The following is a 19,711-nucleotide window of genomic DNA, read 5'->3' on the forward strand; positions in this document are numbered from 1 at the left end:
CAGCTCAATAAACCCTTCTGTTATATGAACACATTATGAGAATTTTTAATGAGCACAGTCATTTATTGGAATAATAGGAACAGTTTATAGTTTTGCTCCTTGCTCCAACATTGTGAAATGTTCAAGAATTACTCTGGCAAGCAGAAAAGTGCTGTAACCAAACAACCTGCCTATTCAGAGAATTTTCAAGCACCGCCCTGAATGTTTACCCTCTAATACCCCTGATTACTCACAGAGGACTCGCTGTCCCGCACAAGGAAGTCTCCCTCGGCTCCCCTCTCGTTTAGTGTGCATTCAGCCTGGTGCCGCGTCACGCCGCCGTAGTACCACTCCTTCCCTGCGAATCTGCCCGTGCAGGCGGGGCCTGGATGCTGCAAAGAATGGGCCGTGAAACTGCTGGCCCCTCCTCCTTGTGCCAACCCATCTTTCAGAACAGTCACATAGTTTTTGGGCACGAGACCCACTTGGCCTTGACTGTTTTTACACCTCCACCACTCTGGGTCATTCTCGGGCTTCTCCAACACCTCCATGATTTCTCCTTTTTCAAAATTCAGCTCTTCCTCTGTGGCTGAGCTGAAGGGGTAAAGCGTCTGCACCTTGTGCAATACTCGTGAGCACTGCCTGTCACCTGTACCCGCATCTTCCTCATCCTCTTCCTCGTCTTCATCTTCCTCCTGGACGTAGTTGGAGGGGAACCAGCCGGCTCGGCCATCGCTGCAGCGTCCGCGCCACCAGCCATCACTGCATTTCTCTAACACCAGCAGACGTGCGCCCTTCGCCAGGCTCAGTTCATCATCACGCTCTGCCGTGTACGCAAACTTTGCCACTGCCGCAGTGTGCAGCTCATAGATGCGCTCTGCTCCTGCGCCGACACCGTTTGATGGGCACTCGGCCTCCGTGCTCGGCTTCCGCTTAGTCTTACCCAGACCTGCAACAAGAAGTCCAGTTTACAAAGCACGATAAAATTAAAGCACAATAATATAACACAGCAGAAATCAAATAACATGTTGGATTATAAATTACAACAAAAAAAATGTTTTTTTTCCACAAAAATTTCAAATTCCTGGTGAGCTTAGAAATGTTATACGCTGCTTCATTTCAAACTTCATAACCGTGTGTAATTTGTGTATGTAGTATCTAGTAAATGTATGCTGCAGGAGGAGCCTAAAAGGCTAGTTTTTCTGCCAGTAAAATATTTTTATGTACCTATTTTCTTTTTTTTTTAAAAAAAAAAAGCACAAGTATATATTACCCCCTCAATCACAGTGATTAGGCATCATGTGTGAGGAAGAGGGTGAGATTCCTCCGAGTGTGTTACACTGCTGTGTAAAGCAACATGAGCAGCAGTTCATCAAGACGTGGCTGCTTCAGGTGTCTCAGAGGAAGCACGTATCTCTGTCACTTCGGCATCATCAAAATGATTTAAAAGTCACTCACAGCTTTTAAACACAAGCCTCATTGTTGCTTCGTCACGTTACTAATCTCTATACAGAATCAGAATCAGGTTTACTCGCCAAGTATGTTTTAAAACACACAAGGAATATGGTACCAGCTGTACGTGACCCTCAGAAGTCCAGACATTAAATAACAACAATTTACACTATACAGGAAAATGAAATAAACACCACAATATATAGAGTATGAGACAGGATAGTAGTGTTTATAAAGTCTGATAACTACTAAATAACAGTAATGTAACAGTAGTGTACATCACATATGATGGCATAACGTACAAAACACAATATACAGTTCAAAATGTGTGACTAGTGCAAGCAGCAAGTGTGTGTATCATACGGGGATAAAGTGATGAGTGACTGTGCTTATAGTAATTAGTCTGAATAGAAAATACAGCAAAAGAACAGGACATGCTGACATGTCAGAGTTAGAAATAATGATTTATGGAAATGATGAATGTTTTCTTCAAACGAAAAAAATTACAGCCTGGGCATTCTAGCTGTCAATTTTTCAAGATACTCTGATGAGATTTCACTTCGTGCTTCCTGGAGCATCTCCCACAAGATGGATTGGCTGATAGAGTCTTCATTTGTAGCTGAAATCAAGCTGAAATATGCAAGTGATCCCAAACTTTTGAGCGGTATTTTATATACAGTATATATATACAGTATATATATATATATATATATATATATATATATATATATATATATATATATATATATATATATATATATATATATATGTTTGTTGTTAAAGCATTTATATATAAATGCTGATTCTGATTATTTGGATGGGTGAGCGAATACTTTTGGCTTTAACAACAAACTGATAGTCACTGTGTGAGGAAATGACACTAAACTAGCCGGGTTCTAGCCAACTTGAAGCATTTCTTTACAATTCAATTTGGCTGTTGTTTCTATACAAGAGGATTAGATTTAAAAGTAATGATTTTTGATGTAAACAAAATTAGATGTAAGCAAAAATGATTTTTGTTATCTACATTGTGACTTTGGTATAATTTTATAACATATGTAAGAAATAAATATTATAAGTTAATATCTTACCAGTAATGACAAAAGCTGAAATCCCTGAACTGAGACCATAAAGTACTCAAGCCTATTGTTACTGTGCAAATCACATACCAGCACTTTGCACTGCCAGTCTCCCATAAACATGCTCGCACCGTGACCGGCTCTCTATTTTTATCCGGCAGACGGAATATACGCCTGACATTCTGTCTGCATTTACATGCTTCTGTAGAATGTAGAATGTAGGATGGAGTAAGGAGTATGTTTTCTCTTGTACACACGCTCAAACTGTCAAAGTCTTCCTGAGGAAATGGAGGCAAGTAATCCGAGTCTTTTATGTGCATGCGTCTGCACACAATCTCTAACCACAACACAGTCTTTCTTTATCAACAATCCTCAATTCAGTAGCAATACCGCTCACATATTTGGGCAATATACTTGGCTTTAAAGCAGCAATGAAAGAGGGCAATATATTGTATTTTACTGAATAGTACATGCACATTAAATATAATTATATATTATATATATATATTTTTATTTATATTATACATATAATAACAACAACATTTGGTAAGATCACATCTGTGCATTCGACTTTTGTAAAAAGGTTTTCTTGGGACATCACATAGTTAATAAAAGTCATTCCATGTGAAATCTTAAAGATTATTTAAAGTAATGTAAAATTTAAACTCTCTTTTAGATCAGATACTTCACACACATACACTCTAATGGGTTTACTGACTGGTCAGAGTACACTTGTTACTGAATGATGGAATGACTGATGCTATTGACTTGATGGTCACTGACTGATCATGGACTCATCATTGGTCACTGACTTGTGGGCTCATTATTGACTTTTAATTGACTCATCAATGACTGATCAATAATCACTGACTAATTATTGACTACTGACTGGTCCGCTGACTGATCATTGACTACCAATGAGTAAGAATTTAGCTCTGATGATAAATCACTGACTTCTCAATGACTGTTAATCAATCACTGACTGATAGGTGGCTCATTATTAACCTATAATTGACTGACCAATGACTCAATCATCGACTGATCACCGACTCAATGTCTCATCAGATCATCTCTGATCATTTATCACTGACTGATCACTGACTCAACACTGAATAATAATTGACTGAATGACTGTTCATTGCTCTCTGACTGATTATCCTGAACGATCATTGATTAATTAGTCCCTAATTAATCACTGACTGATAACTGACTCATCGACTGATCAAGGACTTATCAATAACTCATCAACTGTCAATCAGTTTAATGAAAGCATTGATGGTGCCTATTAAACTGACAGGCAAAATGTATTTTATCCTGCATGCATGTGCATATTGTGCTCTTATTCATTATCCTAAAAGTCTGCTCTTTATATTAATGTACTTGCTGACAGAGTCAATGACAGAGCTGTTAGAATGGGTATTAGGTAATGAATGAATGGTTTGTCCAGTTCTGCTTGTTCAGATAACAGCAGATATATTTCACTAGCATAGATTTTTCTCTGAATGAACAGGTGTGGCTATATACTGCTTACTCCACTATTATGACTCTTTATACAAACTATTTATTTTTCACAGTTGCAGTCTTGTAGAATCAGGGATCAACAATCAGCTTTTAACAAGCAACAAAAATAGCAGCTGTAGAGAGCCGTGAGTCATGGAGGTCACTATTTTCCATAGAAACATATGAAGAATATGCACAGCAGAAGATGACTCACAACACTATCAAGCAAATGCGTCTCTCAGTGGTTACAGGATGTCAGGACCCAGGTCTCATCCAATTTCGTCTAGATAACTAGGATGTTAAGATCCAAGATGGAAGCTTGCTAAAAAGGGCAGCTGTGGTTTTATCCCAACCAGGAATAGTGTAATGAGGTCATTAGGAATTACTTGTCTTTTACCATTTCCACTTTATGGTAATTCTTTACATTATGGTTCCTTTAATTAATATTATTTAATGCTTTAATTAACATAAACATAAATCCATGTACTTCAACATTAATCCACCATTAGCAAAGTAAGCAGCACTCATTTTTAAATAAACCAAATTATCTATAGTTGCATTAACCAATGTTCTTAGTTTCAGTTAGTAAAACGAATCTCTTAGAGTTTGTGGCTGACTTCAGATTTCCAATATTTAAGTCAATGTACAGCTGTCCAGTTTAGACAAGCCTGTCCTGACAGTAGCCTCCGCTTCCTTCTTCTTGGGTAAAGCATTTGAACCCCATGTGCTCTTCTACTGCTGTGGCTCATTCACCTCAAGGTCTGGCATGTTGGACATTTCGAGTCATGTTCTTCTGTTCACCACAGTGTTCAAAGATGTCCGTTTTAAGTTACTTTAGCCCTCCTGTCTGACTCTCATCAACAAGGCGTTGACACCCACAGAACTGACGCTTTACGTTTCTATGATCCACCCTGTGTAAACTCTATAGACTCTTGTGCTTGAAAATTTCAAAAGATCAGCAGTTTCTTTAAACGATCCTTGACAACAACCTTGTCACGTTCAAAGATTTCTCTCATTAGGATATTTTATGTGGACATTACCCAAAGCTCTTAACCTGCATTTGCATGACTGAATAAACAAATGTTAATATGTTCCTAATAAAATGTCACATAAGTGTATATACACTTGAGATTACTATTAAGCCTTAAAACCAATGGAATTAACCCAGTAACTCTGACTGACAAATAATGAATAAATCATTAATAATAAATGATTCAGCCCAGTCTTAACCTAACAAGTCTTACACTGCTCCAGCCTGTAAACAAAACTCCACAAGGTTAGAGACAGATGCTGCTCTTTATCCTTCTCTTAAAAAAACGATTCACTGAAATACCGTGCATGAGACAGAACTGTGTCGTCTTAAATATCGCAATACAAAATCCTTGCAAGATGAACTGAGCATCTGTATCACAATTTACTACGAGCTCTACCTCTTCGTACACACTAGGTGGAGGCAGAGGTTGTAGCTTACACACCACAATGTCTGAGAGCGGTAACTTAACTGTCTCAAATCACACTTAATTAATAGTCCAAAAAGGTTAGGTTAATCAGAAGGTAGCGTTATAGCGTATGATTCGAAGCTGGGGTGAAAAATAATAGTGAAATGGGGCGTAGTATGCTACTGCACCACACTTACACACAATCCACAATGAGTCCATAGCGTAAACATCCAAAGGGCAGTGATATTAAACTGCTGTATGTACATGCACTCTGATTTTCAGCTGGCTGGACCATGATCTGATACGTAGGTTAAAATTAACTCCTTTGTGCTGCACTTCATGTAAATCTCCAACAGAAATGATTTTTGGTCAAACAAAGAAATTAAATAAAATCATGATTCGTTTCCTGAAAAATTCCTGAGGCACTTGTACATTTTACATGGATGCCAGACAGCAGCAGCGCTGAGAACTGGAAATATTTTTCATTTTAAGGCACAATCTACACAATCCATGTTAATAATGTTGCCCTGTGGGACGTGGTAGCTTAGTGGTTAAAGTGTGGGGCTCTACTGATCTGTGAGTTCGAATCCCAGGTCCACCAAGTGGACCACTGCTGGGCCCGAGCAAGGCCCTTAACCCTCAGTTGTATAAAAAATGAGATGGAACTGTAAGTTGCTCTGGATAAGGGCGACTGCCAAATGCCAGAAGTGTAAATGCCATGAAACAGAAAAAGATTAAAATAACAAGTAAAGGTGTATAATTACGTCTTAATTCTAATCAACTTAGAATTGCAGTGTTTAGTCAACAATAAATATATTACAATTTTAAAATGTCTAATAAAGAAAGAAAAACAAAGAAGTGTTAAGACAGAACTATAACTCATTATGATTGTAATTATAATAATTATAAAACGGAATCAGGATTTTGTATATATCCAGAAAGTGGAAGTCTCTACTGTATAATTTGTTTAAAAAAGAAAACCTGATTATAATACACAAACTCTGCCACAGCAGCATGGCGCACAAATATTTATAACCTTGTTTTTGTCTTTGTTATGCACAGAGTCAATATTTTCATAAAAACATGTGGAATGGAGACCCCACCTGAGGCCCTGTGCATCTGTTCCGTTTTGGTCTCGGGAGTCTCGCACCGTGGTTCCACACAAACGAACTGAACAGATGATGCTCAGAGGGAGACACCATCTCTGTTCCCTTTTTTTCCCCTCACCTAGGCTACGCTTATGGTTTTAACCCTTTTTAATTAAACCTGACATGAGGTCATTGTCTCATTTTTAACATGTGAAACAAACTTTAGGTAGCGACGAGTAATCAGGATCACTCAAATCCAAACGGTGGTGAAAACACAACAGAAGTTGACTCATGACCTCATTTATGCTAGGTCAGAACAAATCCCTGAACAAGGTGGCCTGCTTTCCAAAGAGCAAACATCAGGTGAACATGAAGCACTGTCTAATTATCATATCATATTAGCAGCATAACCAAAAGTTTAGAAAAAGCTTTCATGTTACTTAAGAAAATGCTCTGAGGAGAGGTGAGAGGCTGCCTGCCTCACTGTCCGGCACCTAGTCAAGCTACAACACAAAATACATAAAATAGTAAGAAATAGTAAGAAAAGTTTCAATAAATAAGCAAGCAGAGTAAAGACCTTACTAAAATAAACAGGGTAGTGGTAGCTCAAGTGGTTAAGGCTCTGGGTTGTTGATCAGGGTTCAAGCCCCAGCACTGCCTGAGCAAGGCCCTTAACCAACCACAATATATTTTAGACGCTTCACCTCTTCACCTTTGGATTAATTCGTATTAGATTTAAATTTAGGATCTTGGATTTTTTTTTGCAGGTAAAGTACATGGAAGACAAAGTATGATTTTGGTGGTATGCAGAGGCATGATTACAAAAATTGCGTCACTGTCCAAATACTTTAAAGCTACTTTAAATACTTTAAAGCATTTGATTGCTAAAGTATTTAAATATTAAAGTATTATTTAAGTATTATTAAATACTTAATCAACTTATATAAACTTTTGTGAAAATTAATGTTGATATTTTATTTAATGTGAATATTTTAAATAATGTGAATTTTAATTCATATGAATTTTATTCAATGCGAGTATTTTAATTTATGTGAATTTTATTTATATATGCTTATGGAAATAAAATATTCAAAGTTCATAATCAAATCCTTTAGTCAGCATCCAATCTCCATATCTCTAAAGGTCTATGCATGATTCTGTTCATATTTATCTTCCTCTTCCTGTCTCTAGCAGATGCATCACTTCTGATCACCGATTTATTATCGCTCAGAGCTGACAAGATTGTATACCTGAGGCTAATCTCTCAACTGATGAATCTAGTTTGAGTTTATTTAGCGCTGTAATGTGCTTGTGCGAGTGTGTGCACATGTTCACTCAGACTGTGGCACTCTTGTCAGTGCAGTGGAGGATGGGGTAAACTGCTCGATTGCTCACTGAAGTTCATCTCTATGCGCTAAAACACCGTCACTGAGTACTAAGCAGCAATAAATAGGCTCATGATCGATTTCTGGAGGTTTCTACATGATGGCACACCAAGATGTCACTGATTAAACATGTGTTTTCAGACATCAACAAAATACAAGCATTCTTTTAACAACAAAGCATGTTCTTTTTTTAATATAGGACTTCATCCAATTAAATAAGTGAATCCTTATTGCATTTTCAGGTTAATGGCTTTGCTCAAGAGCCCAGCAGTGGCAGCTTGATGGTCCAGGGTTTTGAACTCATAACCTTCTGATCAGTAGACCGAGCTATCACTATTAACCACTGAGCTATCACTTCTATTCACCTTATTACCTATTAAAGTTTACACATAAGAGGACCAACTCAGGACTGTGTAACGTTAGAGAGTGAATCACAGCATATAACATGATCAGCATCTGTATAAAATCCTACCAGTAAAAGCCAGACAGAGATGTACCAGAGGTCAGACACAAAACAAGATATTTTTAATCTGGAGTATGAATTTGTCTGCATTATGTAGTCTAATCCCAGCTTTTCAGACAGCTTTGTAATACCCAGACTCCTGCTATTATTCCGTCCTAAAAAAAATCTTCATAATGAATGATGACATGGTCGATCAATCCATCGACCGCTCTGTGTGATTAAAAGAGCTTAGTAATTCATTTTACAATAATAATAATGAAAAAAAAACATCTCAATTAGTTTAGCCTCCTACACACCCTTTGTTTTAAATGGTCCTTCAAGGGCAACACTGCGTGGATTCTACAGAGACGCTTCATAAGGCTTTCATAAAGCAAGATCATGAGAAATAATGAACGGTAATTAAAAACCAACAACAATTGCTGTGCAGGTAACTGAGCAATCAATAAAGCTTACCCAGAGTGTCCTTGAGGTTCTTCACCAGCGAGCCCTTCTTCAGGCTGTTTTTTCTCTCCACATAGTTGGATGGCACGTAGCCTGTGCGGTTGGCAGCGTTGCGGACGCGCCACCACGTTTTCGAGTCGTCTAGCAGCCAGAGGCGCTCATTCTTCCGGATGTCAAGTTCCTGTTCCTGCTGTGCCGAGTAGTCCCACTTGGCAATCACAATCACCTCCTCTGACATCTTTCATGGAGTCACGCTGAAGAAGAAAGATGCATGGTTAATTCCAGGAAACAGTACATAGCAAAGCCATTAGCATGTACACACTACTGAGCTAATTACCACTATTATGATCTCTAAATAAGAATATGAAATACAAGGCAGCCCACAAGCACCTGGATGGAAGGATGGGCAGCAACAGAGAATCGGGAGTCCTGACAGCTTGAGGTAAGCTTTTACCAAGGGCAAGGGCAGATACCACTTGCTTAGTATATATATATACACACACACCATAGTTTAGTCTACAATAACATGCCCAAAACTAACAACTCATTTATTAAACCTTTTCCTGGTAAATTATTTAATAGAAATAAATATCAAACAGTTGAGACAGCATTGCATGTAAAACACTGACAGCTGGAAAAAGGATCCATTGCCAGAAAAGGATAAAGTGAATGAGAAAGCAGAATGCGATGGAGAAGAGAGAGAGAGAGAGCGCAACAGATGAACCAAATGACACTGACAAGAGCTGGCTGATTGAGACAAGGCAATGGAGTGTGATGGGGCTGTGACAATCCACTTCCTGCCTCAGGGATTCTTGCTCGCACTGCTACCCAATCGTACTGACAAGAGCCATACGCAAAGTGAGCACTGGGGAGTAGCAGGTACAGCGGTCACTGCAGGGTCTCCTGGGAGAAAACTGTGCCATCCATCACACTGTGCACAAATCATGGCCACTTTGCAGCCCAGCTCTCCCTCTCTCTCCCATCATCCCCCCCATCATCCCCTGGTGTCTGTCTCGCTCTCTTCCAGTTGGCCCAGCACAGCAGATAATCTGCCAGTCACTGAGCATCTCGCCAATGCTGAAGCAGGCTGGCAGGATTGTAAGGATATGATTGACAATCGTCAAAGACTTCACGCCACTTCTAAAATAAGCAAAGCAGTATTTTAACCATGCATACAAGATACATGTTCATAAAGGTTTTATTATTCTCATACTGCTCTTGAGAGGTGAAACAGAAGAAGCTGAGGCAGCTTTCAGACTGATGGAGTCTGAAACAGACCACACTTGCATGAAAAACTGGCAAAATGAAAGAAAGCTGGAACAGGAAGTGGACCAGGAAATGCACCATGGTACCGAACCCAAGTCTGTAGGAGGTGGTATGTGATTGGGTTGCACTGAAACTGTGGCACAATTCCTGTGAACGTAAATGCAACTCATACTTGGGTCCTCATTTGTTCGGGAAGTAAAGTAGCTATGTGTTTTAGTTGATGATACCATTAGCTTCCTCAATACACGAGTGACAAGGGAATGTTGAGGGACACAGATGAGGTGATATGCCTTACTCATAGCAGTAAGGCACATTAAGGTGAGTCATGCTGTGTTTTCCATGCACGTTTGTGATGACTTAAGATGACCGCAAATGCACCAGGGCTTCATAGAATAAGTGAAACCACATCAGAAACAATCACACTTGGAACTGGACCGCAGCAAAAATGTTGAGCGTGAAAACCACCTCCGAGTTCGAATCCCAATAATACCACAGCCGTCTGTGGCCAAGGAAGCAAAGCTTGCTGCACTTTCTGGGTGTGAGCGGTGGCGGTAATCTCTCGCCTGTGAATCACCGTGACACTAGCCAAATATCAGCATCTCTGAGCTCTTGTATCTGGCAGAGGTCAGATAGCACTTTCCTCAGAGTGTGTGAAGCATCATGTGTAGGAGCTGTCACAATACTGGTGATAAACCTTACACTGTCTAATGTTCTTTCAAGAACAAAAACAGGATAAAGAGATTTGATGAGTTATTAAAACTGGATGTTTTTTTCTGGTCTGGATATTTTTCCCAGAAAAATCTGAGCTGATCAATTCAAAGAGTTGTGTTTTGAAATGAAGGAACTTGTGTCTCTTAGACTAACTATACATTTGAGATCATGCTTGTTTTCAACCTCTACATCTAGAAACTACTCATGATTTGAGCAAAATGGCGTGAAATAATACTAGGAAGGTTAAGTATGTTTAGAAATGTGCAATACAGCCAGCAAAGGTTTGGAAAACATGGATGATTCAAGCAGGAACATCACTACATCCAGTGCTTCTCATATTCACACAAATGAATAATAATATCCGTCACAGAAAAACACAGGTTATGTCATGAGGCCAGTAGAGTAGTGTACTGTAAAGAGTTTCCATACAGCAGAGTAGGGTTGAACTGTTTTCTTTGTTTTCCATTCCACTATAATTTGATTAGTCCAGCGATGTTCCAATATTTCCTATAACCTCATTGGGACGTCCGTGTTCACGTGTCCACTTCCTAGTTCTAAACTGTTACATAATCAAGGTACATGGCAAATGCTCCTTTTCAGCTTTGCCACGTTTGACTTAAAATATAAAAGTTCATCAGATTGAGATGAAAAGGAAAAAGGGACGCCAAATTTCCCAGATGCAATGTACAAATTAAAGTGAGCTAGCTAGTAAACTTGCTGACATGCTGCAAAGTAAGTGTGGCTTTGGGATCTATTTCTGCCAGAAGAGCAAAGTAAACAAAGTTTGGCCCGATTTGTGTCTGCAATGTCAGTTACTCGAAATTGTTGCTGTTGTATAAAAAGGAACGTCGCACTAGCAACTGTGTGTTTATTCTGAATATTGGCACAGCTATGATTTGGGCATAGGCATGAGCCTGCACATTGATTCAATGAAATTTCTTGCCTGTTTTTATTACACACACATATTATATATATGTGTATATATATATATATATATATATATATATTTATATATATATCTATATATATATATATATATATATATATATATATATATATATATATATATGTGTATATATATATATAAAAAATTTTGTTTTTTTCTTCATTTTGTCGATTAGTTAGTGCAGCTCTAATGGCAAGTGCCACCCCAGTGCCAAGTGTTGAGCTTATAATGGCTCTACTTAAGTGAAGTGCAGTGAATAATTTCAGACAAGGCGGATTCATTTTCTCCGAGATGAGCATCCGAGACTACATTCACGTTCTCCAGAGTGAAATTGCCCTGAAACTTTTCTATTTAGGCTGATGTACACCATTCACAGGGAAAGCTGCTGAAAATAAAGAGGAAATGGCTTTTCCTACTTCTCCATTTAAAATGTGCTTCCCAACTTCATGTCTATTTGCAGTAATGGTGGCGCTTTCAACAAACAATCTTTTGTTTGAGGCACTTTTCCAGAACCAGCATCCAGCTCTGATTGCCATGCTTTCTAAATACAGCACATGCCATTACACTGACGTGATGACACAATCATGAACTTTTTTTTAGTGTCTATTGATGACAGAAAATAGTTGCTTTCATATGAATATAGTTTGCAAAATAATTTACAAATAAAAAAAAGAGAGACTGAATAAATATTCACCACTTTGGGGGAAACCATCAAAGTGTTGTCATACCTAAACAAACGGCATCATGAAGACCAAGAATCTCTCAAAACAAGTCCAAGACAAAGTTCTGGACAATTATAAATAAGGGCTTGAAGAAGAAGAAAAAAAATCTCCCAAAAATCATGCTGAACACCATTAAATCTATTAATAGTAAATGGAAAAACATAGAAATAGAGATTGCCTTCCACCATTGGGGAGTGAAATGAACAAGAAAAGATTCTGCAAAAGAACCAGGAAAGGTATGAATGCAGCTCTGGGGATTGACATCTTATATGTAGGGAAGCCTTTTACAGCACAACCATAGTCATGACACTCCATAAAGCCAAAGGCGGCAGGAAGAAAACTATTGCTGAAAAGAAAAAAATCATAGATGAAATGAAATCACACAGAATGTGGCAGAGACTCGCCAAAAGTGATCATGTACTACATTTGGTGGATGTAGTGAGGAAGTGAAAATTACTGTTCATCAATGTGAGAGAGCTTGAGCAAAGCATTTGATCATATGAAACTGCAAAACGGTTTCTATTTGACCAATGAATAAAAGCATGGTGGTGGTAGCATTGGCAGGGAATAGTAAACAGTCAGGGATGATGGAAAGTTGGACGTAACCAAATCCTAGATGATCTAGTACAGATGTCATTATATTCAAGAATTAATCAAAGAAACACTCCTGCCTCCTCCTCCCTCTCAGTCTCATTACTGCGTCTTTCAAGTATTATACATTAAAAACTAAAATCTCTCTGAAAAACTTGCTTATGAGCACGGATTCAGAGTTCCTACATGCAACCTCATCCTCTTCCTTCCATCTTTCCCCTCAGCACAGTCTACAATGTTCAATGTTCACGGGGCCTATGGGAACCGTCTCTGACCTTGTTCTTTCAAGGCAGATGTTTCGGTTTAGTTCACAGCCACCGATAATCACCCTTGCAGCTGGAAAACAGGATCGGGTCGAGGGCACGAGAGAGCAGTTTTGTTTCCGCAAACAAGAATCCCACGACATTCAGCCAGCTTGTGCTGAGAGCTGTTAAGCATAGATTAAGCCCACATGGAAGAATATCCAAGAAATTATCCTGTCAAACTAAACCTGTTCCTTCATCTTAATGTCCTTCTTTTAGCACCTCATCCAACAGGGTACAAAGAAGAACGGTGCTGTGAACTGGTTTGTCGCCAATAAGAAAATGGGAAAAGGTTGCGCGAGGAGTAAAAAAAAAAGAAAAAGAAAAAGTAAAAGAAATGAGTAAGCGTTTTTCAAACTGCTCCATTTTACAAGATGTGCCTCGTGTACCATTGCGTGTTTGAAAGACTTTGAAACACAAAGAGCGCTCATCAAGCGTCTGTCAGATATAAGCACGAGAATATCTGTGTAATATAATAACCACGACTCACTAATCCTCCTTATGCTCTTTGAAAGTGAAAATTTCACTTTCTGTCTCGGTGAAGAAAGGGAGAATATGAAGAATGAAAGGAGAACCAAATTACTTATTGTGGTTTAACAAGCCAGAAGAATTGCACTGAAGCAATTCAGCTGTACTCGGGTGTATACTTCAAATTCTCTGTCTTCAAGTTTGTTTAAAGATAACAAACATACACTTAAAGGCCAGACGTCTGAGAAGCAATTTGTAGATGGTCATCGGACAATTGGTTCAACAACCAGAACAAAAATCCGACCTCCTTTATTCCTCCTGCTTAGAAAACAGTTTACTTGAAACACTGCAGACAGAACACTTTGACAAACACACAATGTCACACTGTCTGTATTAGCCAACAAGTTGGGTACATTTCTGCATCACAGTGCGGTTGAAATATCAACCGCAAATCAAATCTGATTGGTCAGAAGTTCTCAGAAGATTCTCAGACAGTACCTCCAGCTGGAACATGAATAATAGGTTTATAGTAAATCTTTACCAGAGGCCAAAAAAATTAAATTTGTGCCTGTTCATTTTCAGCATTGAATTTCTTTATATTGTCACACTCCAATGTGCTGCTTAATGGCTCATATGAATGTAGACACGCAGGGCTATAAGAAGATTTCTGTTTCTACCTAGCCTGCTGGGGGGAAATAAATTCACAGAAAAGATTCCAAAAACACACAAAAAACTTGTTTCTTCAAAGTTGATATCAAACCCATTCCGGCTCTCTGAGATGCTCTAAGTGCTTGTTCATAAGCATCTAAAATTTGGCATTATCATCAACCTCTAAAATTCATCCAACAGAGAGAAAAACAGTTCACACTGAACAACAGAGTCCAGAATAATTTTATAACAGACTTGCAGTGAGTCATTTGTTTATACTGATTGAAAATGTCCCATAATTGGATTTGAAGGCCAGTGTACTGGTAAAAAACTTTAATGCAGTCATTCTAAAAAGTTATTTTCTGTATAGAAGTTGCTCATACATGTGGACTTAAACACAGGTTTTGATCTAAGAGTAATAAATTGCATTGTTAAGAAATATATATTTGTTGATGTGGTGAAGTCTTTTGCTAGGTGATGTTTGTGTAAAAATTTATCTAAGGAGTCTCAAATGTCAGTGCTTTGTTAAGCTTTCCAGTACAGGAAAGTCTTCAGGACAGAATTTCTCAATAAATCTTTCTTTTTTCTTTTCTTTTGAGAGAGAGAGCGAGAGCGAGAGCGAGAGCGAGAGAGAGAGAGAGAGACAGATAGTCACAAAACAGAGAGACAGAGAGAGGAAATGAGGGTGAGGTAATGACTGTTTGTTGTTTACTCATACCATAAAAAACGAAATTTTCTCACATACAGTATATTGCCAAAAGTTTTGGGACACCCCTCCAAATCATTGTATTCAGGTGTTGTTTTTCAGAGGTTGGGACAGGAACCCTTTATGCTTCAGCACACCAAGACATTTTGGACAATTTCATGCTCCCAATTTTGTGTGAACAGTTTGGGGATGGCCCCTTCCTGTTCTAACATGACCGCACACCAGTGTACAAAGCAAGGTCCATAAAGACAAGGATGAGTGAGTTTGGTGTGGAGGAACTTCAAGTCCTGACCTCAACCTTACAGAACACCTTTGGGATGAATTAGAGTGGAGATTGCGAGCCAGGTCTTCTCGTCCAACACCAGTGTCTGACCTCACAAATACACTTTTAGAGGGATGGTCAAAAATCCCCATAAACACGCTCCTAAACCTTGTGGAAAGCCTTCCCAGAAGATTTAAAGCTGTTATAGCTGCAAAGGGTGGGCCAATTCTATATTACAATAATGTGTATGTAAAGGAAGCTGTCCCAAAACTTTTGCCAATAAGTTCCACAACATTAAATCCTGCTATAAGCTGTTAAAAAGAATGACATGGCATTTATTGATAAATGAAGCATTCTAATCTTCGGTAAATCAGTGTAGTGTAAATATGATGACATACCAGATCATATAACAGCACGGTTCCTTACACATTAGCTACTACTCTTTAGCCTAGTCATCAGTCATCAGGTGTCTGGGCCTCAACAACTGGACCCTTACTTGTCCTGTAGTCTTGCTAAAAATTGCGTAGGTTGTTTATCCCTGAGAGTAATACAGTTTAGTAAGATTTCTGTCTGCTAGCCCACATTAGTCAGAGATAGTGTGGGATTTCTGCATCAGAGAACCTTCATGTTTTTAGCAGATTATTCTACAGTGCATAACCCTGGCCAAATGTTACATAATAATGAAGATTTTTTTCCCACCAAAATTAGACACGTTTCAAGTCCAGTAGCACTGAGGTTCTGGGGCTAAACTGCGACATCATTATCTCATGTTATGTTATATGATCAGGTCTACATGATACTCCATTTACACAAGTTTTAAATGCAGAATTTATAAGATCAGAATCAGATCTAAGTACTGTTACCCTTATAAAAATCAGACTTTTAAGTTTAGAAGTACTTTATGAATATCTGTGTGTGATGATAAATGAGAGAGAGAGAGAGAGAGAGAGAGAGATATTCAAGCAAAGTCTCAATATTAGTGGTGTCAGTTTTCAGTACTTTGAGCCAGACTGAGCCATGTGACTCGAGCCCCTTGTGACCCAGTTGCTGGGAAAGGCTTAACCCGAAGGCAACGAAAGGGAGAGGGCAAGAATGAGAGAGTGAGAAAAAGAAATAGAGAGAGAGAGAGAGAGAGAGAGAGATAGAGAGAGAGAGAAACAGATTGCAGAGAGGAATGTGTGGGGCAGAGATAGATGCAACACACAGGAAGTTAGAGCAATGAACCATCTGATCCTGAGAGCATGACAGAGGAAGATGGAAGAGTGAAGGAAGGAGTGAAATGTCACACGATATCTTGACTTTGTCAGAGCCTGTTGCTTGTCAAATTCTAAATATATTTATTTTATTCTCCTCACCCCAGTTTCATAAAGCAGGTCATGTCAATTCTTTTTTCTTTTCTTCCTCTTCTTTTTTTTTTTTTTTTTACAAAGCAACAACAATTCCAGTTTGCAATAGTCAAGAGAATATTCAATATCAATGCTGCTACAGCCATCAAAACGTGTCCTGTTCTCTATATTAGAAGCACTGGCTTCCTCTTCAGCTAGCCCACTGAGAACATCTGTTAGCTTAGGTATACAGGATGAGGCAGCTAGTACTCTTCTCCAAGTGTGTTGAGTCCTATGATGCTGCACGAAAAGATGCAAATGATTGAAATGATACAAATGAATCATAATTAGCAGAATTCTAGCCTATAGCTACAGTCTCATGTTTTGGTGAACTAGCACATGTAACAACATTATAATAATCTTTCCATTTGAACTTTGTTGGATTATTTAGTGATAGAGGGGTGAGGACTGAGGTGAGGATCCCAAGAAAACCAGGAAATTGACATCCGAATGACTAAAGAAAAAAATAAATAAATAAAAATAAAGGTGTTGGAGTAGCCAAGTCAAAGTCCAGGTCTCAACCTCATTGAGATGCTATGGAGAGATCTTAAGAGAGCTGTGCATTAAACAAATAACCTCAAACATCAGTGACCTGAAACAATGTTGTAAAGAGGAGGGAATAAAACTTTCTCCAAAACGATATGAACGACTGATAATTGTTTACTTCAAGTTATTGCTGCTAAAGCTGATTCTACAAGCTGGTGTACTTCATTTTCCTCATCTGGGTTCTGAATATTGGTTTATTTGATTGACTTTTTCTACCAGTTTTTAACTAGAAACACATGCCTACTGTCTCTGGAAACATTTCAAATAAGAGTGTGCTGTGTGACATCTAAATGAAAACCTAAACCAATTCCACATTGCAGAGCATGCATAGGCATTTCACACTGACATAACTTTGGATAGGAGAACCTCAGATGTTAATTATCAACATTGTGTACTTAACTACTGTACCCAACAGCCTGTAGGGCGAATGGCAACGATCCCTAGTGGGATTGGAAAAAATGGAGAAACACAAAACACACTCATTAATCCTTTACTGACAGACATTATGTTAAAAAAACAACAAGCCTGTACAAACTATAAAACAAATTCCTTCTATATCTGCATTTCCTCAGTGGAATGCATGGCAGGCTGACGCTTGTCTGCGAACATCAGCCTCTTTATACCTAGTACTGTAAAAAAAAAAAAAAAAAAAAAGGCAAGATCTTTAAAACAAACTAACAAACAAACTTTCCTGGTTCACCAAGACTGAAAAAAATACACTATATTGCCAAAAGTTTTGGGACACCTCTCCAGATCATTAAATTCAGGTGTTTTTTTTTTTTTTTTTGTGAAAAGAACTCTTAATGCTTCAACATACCAAGACATTGTAGACAATTTCATGCTCCCAACTTTGTGGGAACAGTTTGGGGATGACCCCTTCCTTTTCCAACATGACTGCACACCAGTGCACAAACCAAGGTCCATAAAGACATGGATGAGTGGGTTTTGTGTGGAGGAACTTGACTGGCCTACAGAGTCCTGACCTCAACCTGATAGAACACCTTCAGGATGAATTAGAGCAGAGACTGTGAGCCAGGTCTTCTAATTTAACATCAGTGCCTGACCTCACGAATGTGCTTCTAGAGGAATGGTCAAAAATTCCCATAAACACACTCCTAAACCTTGTGGAAAGCCTTCCCAGAAGAGTTGAAGCTGTTATAGCTGCAAAGGGTGGACCAACTCTATATTACATTCATGTGCATGTAAAGGCAGACGTCCCAAAACTTTAGATAATATAGTGTAGGTTATATGACTAAACTGCTATGACAAACATACAAAGACCAAGCTTGACTTATTTAGGAATCTTTCTGCAAAATTGTGCACAAACAGCAAAGCAGTGATGATACAGGAAATATTTTTCTCCATGTTGAAAATTTTGCAGCTTGTAATATTTCACACATTTTGCTCAACTTAAAAAAAAAAACAAAAAAAAAAAAACAGCCAGTGCCATCTGTAGCCTCAAAACAATGGCACACACAAATCCCTGCTTTCTGTGTGTGTGTGTGTGTGTGTGTGTGCGCGCATGAGGGGGATTGTGTCTGGATTTTGTGGTGTGACAAATTAAATTAGGATTATGCTTACACAGTATACTGGAGTTGAAAATTTTGCCAAAAGATAACCCACATCTAACTTGACTGCCATTGTGAAGCTTCTGAAAGATCAGTTAAAGCTACAATCTGTCAGAAACACTCATCATACTTTAGGGTATACTGAGAACAGAGGAAAACAGCAAAAAATCCAGTAAAAATCTTTCTAGTAAAAATCTCTAAAAAGGTTTCCATAGATGCACCTCACTGCCAACCAACATGTGCTTTATTAACATGGTCTGGCAGCAGTCAAATCTTTTCCTCACGCTTTTGAGATTTTCATTATAATTCAACTCAGTTCAATTTTAACAATGGACATTGTCTCAAAGCAGATTTTATGGAAGTATAGAAAAAATTCTAAAAGTTTAAATTTCTCCATAACATTTAACCCTAATGCGCAAGCCTGAGGCAACATTGGCAAGGAAAAACTCCCTGAGATGACACACGGAAACATTCAAATATAATCTCAACACAAATTAGTCAACTGTTAATGACCACTTCTACATGTGAGTACCTGAAGCACTTGTGGCACTTTTCCAAGTCTAGCATTAATGTAACTACCCAATAAAACAAAATGTAACGGCGTTATAAAAGGCAAAGTGGCAGATATCATTCTAGTTCTTTCCGTGTGCAATGTCTCCTAACTTAAAAGACCCTTTTTCTGATAGTGAACATTGTGACGTTTTTTTGTTTAGGTGGAGGCAGAAAGATTTCCCTGACTGCTTCACAAGTGCTAGTTATCAAGT

The 19,711-nt window shown here is 38.5% G+C and overlaps 1 protein-coding gene across 1 annotated transcript in view; it reads right to left on the reverse strand.

Annotated features, from left to right (window-relative positions):
• nck2b (NCK adaptor protein 2b) overlaps positions 1-19,711 on the reverse strand; it is a 45,033-nt gene that overhangs the window by 3,575 nt on the left and 21,747 nt on the right. Inside the window, exons 2-3 of the mRNA XM_058403853.1 lie at positions 8,839-9,080; positions 234-928 (exon numbers count right to left, since the gene is read on the reverse strand). Of these exons, the coding sequence (XP_058259836.1) occupies positions 234-928; positions 8,839-9,064 (921 nt within the window). The 5' untranslated portion in view covers positions 9,065-9,080. The remainder of the gene's footprint in view (positions 1-233; positions 929-8,838; positions 9,081-19,711) is intronic.

Source organism: Hemibagrus wyckioides, linkage group LG11 (assembly GCF_019097595.1).
Source record: "Hemibagrus wyckioides isolate EC202008001 linkage group LG11, SWU_Hwy_1.0, whole genome shotgun sequence".
In the NCBI taxonomy this organism is placed as follows: Eukaryota; Metazoa; Chordata; class Actinopteri; order Siluriformes; family Bagridae; genus Hemibagrus; species Hemibagrus wyckioides.